Below are 14,816 nucleotides of genomic sequence, written 5' to 3'. Positions count from 1 at the left end.
TGTTCCTATAAGGTGTGAGGATGTCACTGTCTATTTCTCCTTGCAGGAGTATGAATATTTAGAAGGACACACGGGTCTGTACAAGATCGTGATGATGGAGAATCACCAGCCCCTCACACCACTGGGTAAGAGAAGATTTAGCTACCAAACATTTGGCCCCATTGAGAATTTGTAGATATAAATTTTTCAGTGTGTTTGTCCAGACCATCAACGATAAACACAGAAGGAAAGACCAGGCAGTAAATGTATCAAAATGAGATTCTAACAAAGGGCCCCTAATTGCAGTGGTGTCAGAGCCTAAGGGTGACCCTCTCCTATTCTCTAAAGCCCCTGGGATTCCTCTTGATACTATAATGAGTAGTGGTAATGAAACACTATAATGGCTTCTGTGTAAGAGCGGTAGAGGGGAGGACGAGGTGATGATGTGGGACTTGCTGAAGAGTAATTCTGTAGAGTTTGGAAGGTCATTGGATACTGTGGTGTGGGGGCCATGGCTTCTTTTTTTTTATTAAAGCTGAAAGCCCCAATCTGATAATAATACATAAGGAATAGACAACGGGATTTATAAGTTTTATTTTTTTATTATTTTATTTCACAGAATTGATAGTGATTGTAAATTAACATTTCATGAAGCTAACCACCATTCATTTTTCCTAACAGAACTACATAAAGATCAAACTGCTCTTATTAAGGAGGAATCAGTCTCATGTGAAGGAGGAAATCTCACTGACATTTATACATGCACAGATTATACGCAATGTACATCTACTCATATTAAGGAGGAGCCTGTATCATGTGAAGGAGGAAATTTCCCACACACTGATATTTATACACCCACAGGTCATCAGGACATTCACACAGGTGAAAAACCATATTCTTGCTCTGAATGTGGGAAATCATTTAATAGTAAATCAGATTGTAAAAGACATCAGATGATTCACACAGGAGAGAAACCATATTCTTGCTCTGAATGTGGGAAATCATTTAATAGTAAATCAGTGTGCAATAGACATAAGAGAATTCACACAGGAGAGAAACCATATTCTTGCTCCTATTGTGGTAAATGTTTCTCCTGTAAATCAAATCTTGTTGAACATCAGAGAATTCATACAGGAGAGAAACCATATTCTTGCTCTGAATGTGGGAAATTATTTAATAGTAAATCAGATTGCAATAAACATCAGAGATTTCACACAGGAGAGAAACCATATTCTTGCTCTGATTGTGGTAAAAGTTTATCTTCTAAATCAAATCTTGTTGCACATCAGAGAATTCATACAGGAGAGAAACCATATTCTTGCTCAGTGTGTGGTAAATGTTTTTCCTCTAAATCCTATCTCGTTGAACATCAGAGAAATCACACAGGAGAGAAACCTTATTGCTCAAAGTGTGATAAATGTTTTTCCTGTAAATCATATCTTGTTGAACATCAGAGAATTCATACAGGAGAGAAACCTTATTCTTGCTCAGTGTGTGGTAAATGTTTTGCCTGTAAATCATATCTTGTTGACCATCAGAGAATTCATACAGGAGAGAAACCTTATTCTTGCTCAGTGTGTGATAAATGTTTTTCCTCTAAATCCTATCTTGTTGAACATCAGAGAAATCACACAGGAGAGAAACCTTATTGTTTAGAATGTGGTAAATGTTTTTCCAGTAAATCATATCTTGTTGAACATCAGAGAATTCACACAGGAGAGAAACCTTATTCTTGCTCTGCATGTGGGAAATGTTTTGTCAGTAAATCACAGCTTATTACACATAAGAGAGTTCACACAGGAGAGAAACCGTATTCTTGTTCCGAGTGTGGTAAATGTTTTTCTTTTAAATCAAATCTTGTTGAACATCAGAGAATTCATTCAGGAACGAAACCTTATTCTTGCTCTGTATGTGGGAAATGTTTTAATCGGGAATCAACCCTTGTTACACATCAGAAAATTCACACAGGTGAAAAACCATATTCTTGCTCTGAGTGTGGTAAAGCCTTTAACCAAAAACATAACCTTTATGTGCATCAAAGACTTCACACAGGAGAAAAACCATATTCTTGCTCTGAATGTGGGAATTGCTTCACAAATAAAGCATCCTTAATTAAACATCAGAGGAATCACAAGTGAGAGGCCATACATTACTAAGAGTGTGGGAAAAGTTTTAACCAGAAATTAAACTTTTCTACATCAGAAAATTCACTCATGAGTATACCAATATTTGTGTTCTAAATTGGGGAAATGTTTATGCAGAAAATCAAGCTTTGTTGTGCATCAAACTGTTGGAAATGGTTTACTAGTAAAGCAGTTTCTTTTGCTTCAGACAAGTGACACTGGATTTAAACGGTAGTCTTTCTCTGATACGGGAATGTTTTATAAGTTAAATCAGTCCCGACGGCTATAGTTCTATTTATGATGTGGCTTTTCAGAAATCCAAAACCTAAAATTCCAGTTGCTTTAAGATTGGGCAGGCAAAATATTTGCAGAGATACGTACAGGTTCCTGTACCTTGACAGACCTTGAGATGTTCAACATTACAATTACATTTGCTTTGTAGCTGATTTTAAGCTATTCTTCACTGTCATCAACCATTTTCTGACTGATTACAGTGTCTTGTGTGTTGGAAATTTACTCGGCTCACAGTCACCACTTTTTGTAAAATATCTTCCATTTTGGGAAGTTGCTGAAACTTTTAAAAATTTTAATTTTAGGTTTAGTTATGCTTCAAGTGCAGACCATTTATTTGTCAAAATATTGATGAGTTGAAGAAAATGTTGCAGAAAAATAGTAGTACAGACTAATGGTACATTAAACATAAGATATTTAGGGCAGTTGGGAGGGGTTTATTAAAATGCCCTCACTGTAGTGAAGGTACAATGGGTACCGGGACACATGAAGGACTATTTTATGGAAGGTAAGTCACAGCTATGGCTGGAGTAGGATGGGTGTGCAGGAAAAACTGTTCAGGCAGCCCCACACTATGCATAGGGTGTTATAGGGAGGCTGTCCTTTGTACAGCACCTCATTGGCAGAGCTGCCAGAAATACACAACAATTAATACTTCTAAACTGTCAGGGGGCTGATTTAGTCACTTTTACTCTAAACTGCACTGCAGCTTTGCTCTGTATTTGGCATTTGTTTTGTAGTCGTAGTCCACTTTCAGCTTGCCATTGTGTCCTGCTGGTGTTGACTCTTATCTCCCTGGATATCCAACGTTGGGTGGACAAGTTCAGGATGGAGTCCATGAGGACAGTAATCTTCAGCAGGGAGCAAGGTGAGTTCATGGTGTCCTTGGACATCCGGGATGTGTATTGTTGCATATTCCAGTTTTGGAAGAAACACCAGTATCTCACCAGATTCACTGTATGGTCCCACTATTTTTAGTGTGGACTATGTTTTGGCTTGTCTGCCTCTAAGGCCAGACCTGCTAGGTCTGGTGTTTTTCTGCTCCAGAGTATTTGGCTGGCTTTCACGGTGTGCCTGTTGATGTCATGGTCCTTAAGGTCTAGGGCTTCCTTGACAGTGTGGTTCCGGTCATGCTCTGGGCTAGTTTTGACCAGGAATTTTCTCATGGTGTGGAAGACGTATACCTACTGGTGCGAACGGAAGGGGTTTCATATCTTTTCTTTTCAGTTTGGCCTGTTTACTTCTTTTGGGAATGTGCTTTGAAATTTAGTTTCTTGAAAGTCCAGGGGGTAAATTTATCAAACTCCCTGATTGGTTGCTATAGGCAACATCTCCACTTTTTCAAACCTGCAGTTTGATAAATTTACCCCCAGGTGCCTGTCTTATGGGGTTTTGAAAACTGGTACTTTTAATGGAACTACAGCCTTTCAGAGAGCGATACCCGTGCAGCCGCCATACATCATCCCAGTCGTGCTTTGGATCTTATCCTGGTGCTGACCGTCTTGCAGTCTGTATTTTGAGTTGTTCGTATCTTACACTGACAGCGCCTAGTACTTGGAAGAGGCGGTTTAGGTGCATTAACGTGCAAGTGCAGTACAGTAAGGATGTGGAGTCACAAATGGAGCACACCCTGAGTTATGTAGATATTGACATTCATTAGGTACAAGATGTACATTTTGCACCTACACAAACTAGTTGCAAGTTTTATAGATGGTTGACCCCTCTTTGCTCAAGACGCTTCAATACAACTCAATATACAGCCGTGGACATGCAAGTGTGCATGTGTTGTGTGTCTAAGTTCATATGCCAACAGGTCATCTTTATGTTCAGCATTAAAACAGACTAATATGGATTTTCTCTTAGAATTTGTGTTTAATAGGTGATGATTGACCTGTGCAGGGTTATTAGCACAGAGCAAAGAGATAGTGTCTTGGTACAAGAAAAAGATTTAGACAAAATTGCATACCAGGCCCTGTAATGGCAGATGAAATATAGTACAGATAAATACTGTATAAGGTTATATATCTCAGCTGTAGTGATAATTTTGCTACTTACTATTATAATACCTGAGCTCCCTTCAGCTGTGTACCCAGGGACTAATAGAGACATCTCCCTCCCCCGATCCAAATTACAGGTCTGTGCTTTAGCCTTCTGTCCCTGCCACCAGTATTATAATTATTTCCACACCAAGGCAAATTTTTGAATAAAGAATATATATTTTAGGAACAAGTAAGCATTATAACATAACATGGGAGGGGAAAACGACACCACACATAGATTACTCATTGAGCCAGTCTCTGGGGTATCCTTGTGCACAGTTAGTTTGATCGAGTTTGCTTACTCCTATCAGCAAGGCAGTGGCCCTGTTCAAGGTTTGGCAGAGACACAGCGTCACCAGGCCCAGAGAACTTCACTATAAAGGAAGTGGTTTTTGGATTCTCACAGTTCTCTCAGTCTATTCTACCAGAAATTTTAGCCCTCAGCCTGTGCTGATTCAAAAGTATACAAGTCACCTGTGGTCTTTGGGCACCACTTTTTCATCCCTGTTTCAATTCCCACATTAGTAGGTTCTGGGTAAAAGGGGCAGTTTTCTCTCATGAACAAAAAAAAAGAAAATATATAGCTAGGTTTGGAAATATTTTGACAGTGACACAATTTTCATAATCTTTGCACCACCACAGTGGAATTGTAATTTAACAATGGAGATGCAATTGAAGGGCAGACTTTCATCTTTAATTCAAGGGGTTGAACAAAAATATTGTATGAAAGGTCTAGGAATGTATGAAAGGTCTAGGAATGTATGAAAGGTCTAGGAATGTATGAAAGGTCTAGGAATGTATGAAAGGTCTAGGAATTGCAACCATTTTATACACAGTCCCCTACTTTCAGGTTCTCAAATGTAATTGGACACATTAACATTTATAAATATGTTAATTTTTAACACTTTGTAACAAATCCTTTGCAAGCAATGACTACCTGAAGTCTGGAACCCATGGACATCACCAAACGCTGGGTTTCCTCCTTTGTTATGCTTTGCCAGGCCTTTACTGCCTTGTGTTTTATCATCAGCAAGTGAAATGCAATCTCGATCAGGTGATTGACTCGGCCATTACAGAATATTCCACATCTTTGCCTTAAATAATTCCTGGGTTGCCTTCGCAGTATGTTTTGGATCATGGTCCATCTGTACTGTAAAACGCTGTCCAATCAACGTTGCTGACTCTGAATATACAGTATGTGCCTACATCTCAGAATTCATCTGGCTGCTTCTGTCTAATTCACATCATAAGCTCTAGTGACTCTGTGCCACTGGAAGCCATACATGTCCATGTCATGACACTGTGAAGGAAATAATAGAAGCTGAAATTAAATAGATACCTGAAGCTAAGATAATGGTAGAAATAGATTCTTATAATATCCTTATATTCAAATGTACTGTAGACACCATGAGCTTATATCTGCTAGTGTCCCTTTTAAGAAGTTAAATGTTGAAATAGTCAAACATATGCTTCTTCCTGTTATATGACTGTATGTATTGTGATTAACCATTAATGTCCTTCATACCCAGAGTGAAGAAACACTGGTCATGAAGGGTTTTAACAAAGAGCTGCTTATCTACCTCATAGATGCTCTATGCATAAGCTATGTATTCATTTGAATAATTTAGAATTATAGAATGTTCAGAGTCATATTTAAGTATTTTATGGCTCTAGATATGATATTTAGAATAATCAACAGATGTCCTGTGCTCAGGAAAAGTATTTCTGAATAGGCAATACAAGTCAATTCTTTTGTAATTGTAGAATTTATATATTCCTGAGTACAAGGTCACCATCTTGTACCAATGCATGCTTTGTTCTCTATAGAACTTGTGCTGTTTGTATTGATTTGCTAAGTACCAGCCCAAATGGGCTATATAAACTGAAATGTATGTTCATATTGCTTTGTCTATTCTTGTATGAACTAGACTTCCGTGTATTTACGCAATAAAGAAGGATTTGTTTTTTATCTGACTCTGCATCTAGAAATATTATTTCCCTATTAATTGATGTTTACACGCGGTTGGACAACAACGCTCTGAAAGATCAGGGTAAGCCTATGGAACCTTCCCTTGCAGAAACTGAGTGACCAAAGAAGTAAGGCATTACCTTTCATTCTCTGTATAGTGGAATTGTTCTATAGTCATTCCTGGTCCTTCAGAGTATTGGACTCCTCTTGTGGGGTAAGAGTAAGTGACACATCTCTACTTTTACTGTTCCTAGTATGACTACCTTTTGATTTTATGCCATTACAGGTATAAGATATCATTACATTGCTTTTAATTATATTATGCGATTCATTAATTATATTGATTTTAATTGTATTGATTTATCTGACGCATTGTTTCTTTTGAGTTATTTTGAATTGTTAAGGCGTTGTCCTGCGGTGGTAATTGTTTTCACCATTCCAACACCTAGGAGTCCTGACTTTCACATCATCGCGACCCCTTTTCATTTAAAGCGATAATGTCAGGACCCCGCAGGTTAAGTGTTTAAACACTTAACCCGACATTGCCGATTTAAATGAAAATTGATAGAGGTTGCGATGACGTGAAAGTCTAGTGACGGACACCTGTCTATTCGGAATAACTTGCGGTCAGCATCCTGCTGCGATTGGAGATCTACAGCGTCGGTTTGGAGGTAAATCTGCTTATATTAAAATCGTTTTTTCAGCCATTCGGATTTTAGGTGTAGGACTCCTCAGTGTCGGCATTTTCAGCACCGTTAAAGCATACCCAACCCGTTGTCCTGTATTATCTCATTCTGTGGTTATTTACTATGAGCGTGTGAATTATAAACGGAATGATTGCATAAGAACTCTGTCTGTGACACCAAGAGGTGTGTGGAAGAAGGGAGTTACAGTAAACATACAACACAGAGGTTTATGTCACTATTTCAGTTACTGAATCGGGATCATATCTCTTGCTTTTCGGTGTCTTGGGCTACCACCGCCGCCAAGGAGATAGAGTAGAGATGTTAACCATGCCTTATTGATTTCAATAAAAGACATATTAAGCAAAAGTGTGTCCATTGTGATATTTTTGTGAGAACTTTCAATCAGACGTTGCAGGGTTCTGTCTGGAATATAATGAAATATTCTTACACTGAGTTGCAAGATCTCTACTATCTGATGATGGGTAATTGTGTGGACAGGTATGATGCTGCTTGTAAAACTACAAGCACCATCATACCCATTGCTGCCAGGGCATGCTGGCACTTGGTGCCAGTATGCACTGACACCCAGGGTCCGCTGAGCCATGTAGTTCCACAAATTAACATTTAAATACATACCTCTTTAATACAAATTAATTTAATAGAAATAAAATGTAAATAAATCATACCTCATTCAAACCACATAATTTTATTAAAAAAACACAGATAATACTTACCAACATCTTGAAGAGATCCAGGGCTAGATTTACTAACAGGCGTGTTTGATCCGCCATGCATCGCTGAGTTTTTCCGGCGGTTTTTCATGTAAAACAGCTGGATTTACTAATGTACGAATTTAATCTTCAAGCATATAAGACTCCAAGCCGCCGGCGGCTTTGAAAGAAACAGCTGCCGGAGCTCCGGCAGCTGTCAAAATAGTAATGGACAGATAAAAGTGTAAAAAAAAAAAAAGCGTGAGGTCCCCCCTCTATTTAGTCTTAAACCTAGTGCTTCCAGCCTACTGCTGGTTCCGTGAAAATCGGGGAAAAATTTTGCGTGGGGTTCCCCCAATTTTGACGGAACCAGCACTAGGCAAACCAGCCGGGGTTGGAGGCACTATAGCAGTGGGATACGCGGCAGGGGTCCCCCTGCCATAATGACTAACCAACCCCAGGCTGTTCAGTGCTGGGCTGGATTCCCTAGGGAGTGGGGTCTGCCGAAAAAAATGAGTGCCCCCCTCCCCCCCCCAGGGACATCCAGCCTAGTGCTGAAAGCACTAGGGCTCTTCCTACACCCCTGGGCGGTGGGTGTAGGGTAATAACGGCAAAATTAAAGTTAAAAAAAAATGGACGCCATTTTGTTTTGTGGAACTACAAGTGCCAGCCAGCCAGGTTGCGATAAATAGTGTGGGCATGCTGCTACTTGTATAACTACAAGCACAAGCATACCCACGGCAGCCAGGGCATGTTGGCACTTGGAGAACCACAAGTGCCAACATGCCCTGACACCCACGGCTGGCTGGCACCTGTAGTTCCACAACACAAAATGTTTACAAAGTCACCACACCCTTATTACAACCACAGTCATTTATTAAAAATAATAAACCCACAATAAAGACAGTAAACACCCTCATGTACACCACATATTTTATTAAAAATAATAAATCCCCGATATACTCACTGAAGTTTTCCTCTGTTGTCAGCAGCTTTCAATCCAAAAATGGCTGTAATCAAAGTCCAAAAAAATTTTGAACCTCCAAAAGTCCATGCTTGCCCCTGTCCCAAATAAATTTGTACCTCCAAAAGTCCATGCTTGTAATTGTCCCAAATAAATTTGTATTTCCAAGTGTCCCTGCTTGTAATTGTCCCAAATAAATTTGTATTTCCAAATGTCCATGCTTGAAATCTGTTCAGTTCTTCTGCCCAGGGGGAAGGGGGGGGGCATTGTTGCTTGAAGTCTTTTGTTATTCGCCCAGGGGGGGCCCATATTTGTAAGATCCCAGAATCTTCTTGCTTGATTGCAGAAAAATAAAAAAGGGAGGAACCGCCGCAAACAGCTCCTACCCAGTAGGAGCTCCGATACGCAATGAGCTTAGCTCATTGCGCTAGGTCTATAGTATTAGGGGATTTTCTCACGGTCGTGAAAAAGAAAGTTTACCAATAAGATGCACTACCAGCTCCAGTCATACACATAATTAGGGATCATCTTAACTTTAAAATATAAAAAATCCCACACCAACTGCCCAGGGGTGTGGGAAAATGCAGGTGCAGGAGTTGCGACTGAAACCAGTGGACTTCTCAGTGCGCTAAAAGCTGACTTGAACGTCCTCTGCACTGTACATTGCCTATGTTAAACCACCCATTCCCCACCCCCCGTTCACTCCCCAAAGTCGTAGGCTTTAGTAAGCTTTTTATTTTATTTTTTTATTTATTTTTTTTCCCCTATACTGCTTATGCGTAGAACAAATTTGCGGAGGATGTACTCAAAAACCCAGATACGTGACTCTTGAGTTTTGTTTTATAGGTGTGCACAGGAAGACTTCCCTAAAGTTTAGTTAGTGGGACGTTCATTCGTCCATTGGCAGCTAGTAGCCCAAGTACCGAAGAAACAAAGAAACAGCCAACTGCTTCCAAAGGGGGGGGGGGGGTGAGAGATGGTTGAGCAGAGAAGAAAAGAAAGTGCAAGAAGAAAGTTTGGGTAGCTGAAGTATTAGTTATTCATTTGGGGGGAATAATTTGTGTAACAAATAATCCATTAATTTTGAGTGTAAAGTTACATTGCACAATTACTCTACACACGAATAGTTTGGTCAGAGATAATACCCAGAATCAAGTGGCCTGAACCAATGGGTGGCCTGGCTATAGATGAGGCATGTAGAAATGTGAATTCTGCAGTGGAATAATTTGTGAAAGAGGTAGTTGGCTGTGTGGTCAGACAAAAGACGGGTGCATTTATCGGATCAGATTGTAAAGCGCTACAGAATTTGCTGGCACCATATAAATAAATGATGATCAGGAGTTGTATATGGTTTTTGAGGAGCTTTTTGGCGAATTGTCAAGGTTATGAAGATCCAAATAAAAAAATAAAAAAAAGCGGGGGACTACCTCAGACAATTAACTGAGAGTGTTATACAGGCGCTAAGAGTGGATAAATCAATAAGAAAAGCTGGTTTTACGACTATAGTTTTTTTGTTGTTTATAGTTTATCTATAGTCCCAAATAATCATCCCAAATAACGTCGCTCCATCATTAAGGGATAATGAAAGCAATAACAGCTAGTAATATAATATAAAAAATATATAAAAATATTTACATACTTCATATGAAGACAAAATAGTTGCCCCTTTTAGGATTAGTGTGTATCAGTATGTAATCCAATAACAAGAAACAAAAAAATACACAGGAAAATAGGCGCTTATTCTCTATCCTGTACTGCAGGTCAACCAACCAGATAGTAATTAATCTGAAATAATTTTACTAATAATTTTATTAATTCCATATAAAAAATATCATAATAAAAATAATCATAAATAAACAAAAAAACAGAAACATTAAAAATGCACCTTATTAAATAGGAACTATTCTTGTTAGGAGTTAAACTCCATAAGTTGTGATCCGGAGGTACACACACCGGCTTGGTACTCTTTTATTCCACAAAAAAATTATAAACATCAAAGTCTGGCAGATTTCCAAATAGATAGAGTTCCAATATGAATTAAAAGCAAAATAAGACTGTGTGGAAATATTTGTGAACAACCATTAAGGCCCTGTTTTTAAAACGATCAGTCCGGAACTTTTAATTCATGTCCCACCTGTGGTAAGCAATTCAATCAATAGTATAACTTAACCTTGAGACCTTCTTCTCTATTGTGATGAACCATGATATCAAGGGAGAGCTACAGTTCTCACCCGCAGATCCTACAATAACCGGCATATGTGTAACAGCTTATCTAGACGTCGGGATTTTTCTACTTGCTTTTATCAGTGTACTCATATGTGTACTCATATGGTATTCATCTCCACTCCATTTTTTTATATTTTGCTTATTTGTCATATTTTCAATAAAGTTTCATTTTAACTGTATTATAAGACATTTTATATATAATTCCTTAGAGTGCCCTCTCTATACACTTTTGTTCTCCTTTCTTAATGTTTATAGAAGATTGGCTGAGAAAAGATTTTGACAGGGAGGCATTCTCCCCACAATTTGCTGTGGAAAGAGCTCATCAACTGCCAGCCCAGCTCCCACAGCCAGGTGCCCCGGCCCGCACGTTTATTGCTAAGCTGCTTCACTTCAAAGATAGAGATGCTGTTCTTTAGTTGGCCAGGTGTGACAGGATGGACTGCCTATGCCTCCCTGTCTGTTGTTGTTGGGAATCGGCTGACCTTACTTTGCCAATTTCCTTTTCAGTATCCCAAGGGCTTACAAATGCTACCACCATTGAACTCCTTACCGACATCCAGAACCGTGTATCTTCTGGGTAACTGATGCTGCTAGTGTACCTAGTTACTGGTGCACCTGAGCTGGTACACCTGACCTCTTCCTATGGATCAGGGTTGCTGTGGATGGATCTCCCCTGGCCTATCACACTGGCCAGGGCTGCTGGGTAACAGGCAGAGCGGTGGTACCGGAGAGCTGGCTCTAAATCTCAGAACAGCCGGGAAAGGATTAGAGTTGGGTCTAATCTGTAGGTCATAGGGATAGACAAGTTTCCAAGCAGGTGTTTGAAGCAAGTGATGTTTATTTGCTCACCCTGGTTGAAGGTACCAGTGAGCAGGTCAGATGAAACAAGAAGAACAACTTTCAATACAAACCAGTTCTTATTTATACAGTTTTGGACAGAGCCTCACAGGGTAAGCCCGCCCCTGAGGTCTGAGCAATGTTTAGAATCAGAATGCAATATGTTGCAACATGGATTTACATGCAATGCAAAGCTAACAATATTTACACTTTTCTGTGTTATCCTAAAACTTGCTGTGATTTCCTGCATCTTGTTTTAGATACAGGAAATCTAACAGCAAGTCTAATTAAACCTTCCTGTGCCTTCAGCTACTGGACTCTCACACATCAAAAGGTCTAATTAACATGAGATTAACTTGGGTCCTTTCTTCAGACAGTTGAATAATACACATTCCCAAAGAAAAGTTACAAAACTTTAAACAAGTAATTTTTCCACACCAAAATACACAAAAGACTTCCTCAACAAATGCTTTTTACATCAGGTATATACCTCAGAAATAATGCATTTCCTCTAGCAAAGTTAAAGCAAAAAAACGAATTTTCTCCCCTGGTCTCAGAAATAAAGATATTTCCTTTACCAAAATACACACAATATCAAAAATAAGTACATTGGCAACGATATAATTAAGTGCCCTGTGCTATTTCCTTTCACTAAATTTATACCATAAGTTATTTATAAGTGATCTAGTCACACCAGGCAACAAGACCCTCTACGATTTGGAAAACAAACGATCATGGTGTTTCCACACTTTGCGGTGGAGGTTCAAAGGGCGTGGTCACAGTTCACCTCAGCAAAGAAAAAGTTGAGGAGCCTCCAGCTCCCTTACACTATGCTGTTCCCTTCCAGGGCGCGGGTCACAACGGACAGTCGCTCCCACTTCTTTGCTACCCCACAGGCAGTGGAGGACTGGCTGGAAAGACGTCCACCTTATAGGCGTAGAGATCCTTGACATGCTAACGGTGGCAGCGAATGGAGGGTTCCTTTCTCTTTGCCACCCTGTTGGAAGCAGTGAACTGGCTTGAGAGACAACCACCTGCTGGTCAACAAGTTAATTGAACTGTAGTTGTTGAGGGTTCTGCCGACTTGGGATGATTATACATTTTGCTACCGTATGTGGAAGTCATTTCTCTAGAGGAGTTAAGCTCTGTCGGTTCTTAGACAGTAGGGGTCTGAGAGTTCTCTTGCTAGAATTTTAGGGCTTAATTGTTGGGATGTTTAGTTTTTTAGGGGGATCCAAGTATGCCTCAGATAGAATGGGTGTACAGGGTCAGATGGGAAAAGTTGTTGTGATAGTTGTAGTTTGCTGTATCATGTGTTCTCATGTACTTAACAGAGTTGAACTGTCTTTTTTACATACTTCAGAATAATATGTTGCTGCTGTACTGTATTGGTTGGTGCGCAGGGCTGTTTGAGGGTGAAGAGCTTCAGTCCCGATTCTCCAAGGAAGAGGTCCTGCCATACGTCCCATATGAATAATAGACTTCTATGGCCACCTTAACTGTGACTAAGCCTGCCCAGGGGTGACTCCGTCTGCTCGTCTGGGAATGTTAGGGGGTTCAATGATAAAATTACGCGCTCATTGGTGCTATGTCAGGTTAGGAAGTCCAGTCCTGAGGGTAAATGTATCAAGCTACGATTTTGAAAATCCTATTACCTCTGAAGAGTTAAAACTCACCTGTTAACCTGAGATTTGATGTAAAATCGCCAGAGATGTGTTTCTATCAAAATCGCTATATCAAAAAGTCTCGACTGTTTGCCACTCTAGCTATACAAGTCTCCAAATGTTGAACCTGTGATTAAGCAAACGCGCTGCTTTTGTAGCTGCGAGATTAGTAAACGCATCACTGTTACAATGCCTGACTATAAAGCCGTCGGCTGTCAAAAGTTTAAAAATAGATAAACGTTAAAAAAAAAATGTGTGTGGTTCCCCCATCCGTCCACTATTAACCCTAGTGCTGCCAGCCTACTTGTAGTTGCGCGAAAATCAGGGTAAAATTTGCGTGGGGTCCCTCCCCTCCATTTTCAAGCAACCAGCACTAAGCAAACCAGACGGGGGGACACGTGGCAGGGGTCCCCCTGCCATAATGACATACCAACCCCAGGCAGTTTAGCGCTGGGCTGGATTCCATAGGAAGTGGGGTCCGCAAATCTGCAAAAAAAAAACGGACGGGCCCTCCCCTCTAGGAATAACCAGCCAAGTGCTGACACCACTAGGGCTCTTCTTACACCCCTGGGCGGTGGGTGTAGGGTTGTAAGGACGATTAAAGTAAAGAAAAACAAACAAACAGACACCATTTTGTTTTGTGGAACTACAACTCCCAACCATGCCAGGGTGCCATAAACAGTCTGGGCATGCTGATGCTTGTATAACTACAAGCACCAGCATACCCATGGCAGCCAGGTCATGCTGGCACTTGGAGAACCACAAGTGCCAACACGGCCTGAGAACACCCAAAGAGGATACAATTTACAAAAAATCCACCTAAGAGAAAATATACAAACAGCCTCTCCATGAAGGTACCTAGACGAAGAGGTAAACGAGGGGGGATTAAGAGAAAGAAAGAGAAGGCACTATTAGAGGAATCTGTAGATCCTAAATCTTTGGGTATTTTTAATTTATCTGATTATAATCTTACTCAAGATGAGCTTAAATTACTAAATAAGGGTTTATCCTTTGCGCCTACCAGTACATCAAATGATTTTCACCTTTTTGCGGATCTAAATAGATTCATTAGAAGACTTACTCTAAAAAGGCATTTTCTGTTCTCAGGATGGACTATCAAGAAGGATGAAATTCTTTATGTGAAGCTTGAGCCTGCTGATACCAGTGTTTACCTTATGGTGCTTTATTACATCAGAGATTATGCCAATGGGGTACTGTACCCATCTAAATGATTACCAAACAGTCTGGCGATTAAATTTGTAAGATTGCTGGACTTGTATGGAATCTTTCTCAGTGCAGAGTGGGGAGATTTTGACTTTGAATGAGAC

At 40.0% G+C, this 14,816-nt stretch overlaps 2 protein-coding genes across 3 annotated transcripts in view; both read left to right on the top strand.

The window, feature by feature from the left end:
* LOC142159902 (uncharacterized) overlaps nucleotides 1-3,087 on the top strand; it is a 65,057-nt gene extending 61,970 nt beyond the window's left edge. The window contains exon 2 of the mRNA XM_075214763.1: nucleotides 661-3,087. Coding sequence (XP_075070864.1) covers nucleotides 661-2,117 — 1,457 coding nt within the window. The 3' untranslated portion in view covers nucleotides 2,118-3,087. The remainder of the gene's footprint in view (nucleotides 1-660) is intronic.
* Nucleotides 1-14,816, top strand: part of LOC142159775 (uncharacterized) — a 274,567-nt gene that overhangs the window by 169,577 nt on the left and 90,174 nt on the right. The gene's annotated exons all lie outside the window — the stretch shown is intronic.

This window comes from Mixophyes fleayi, chromosome 6 (assembly GCF_038048845.1).
Source record: "Mixophyes fleayi isolate aMixFle1 chromosome 6, aMixFle1.hap1, whole genome shotgun sequence".
Taxonomy (NCBI): domain Eukaryota; kingdom Metazoa; phylum Chordata; class Amphibia; order Anura; family Limnodynastidae; genus Mixophyes; species Mixophyes fleayi.
Note: the sequence above shows the minus strand (reverse complement) of the source record. Positions and strands in the feature narration are given on the sequence as shown.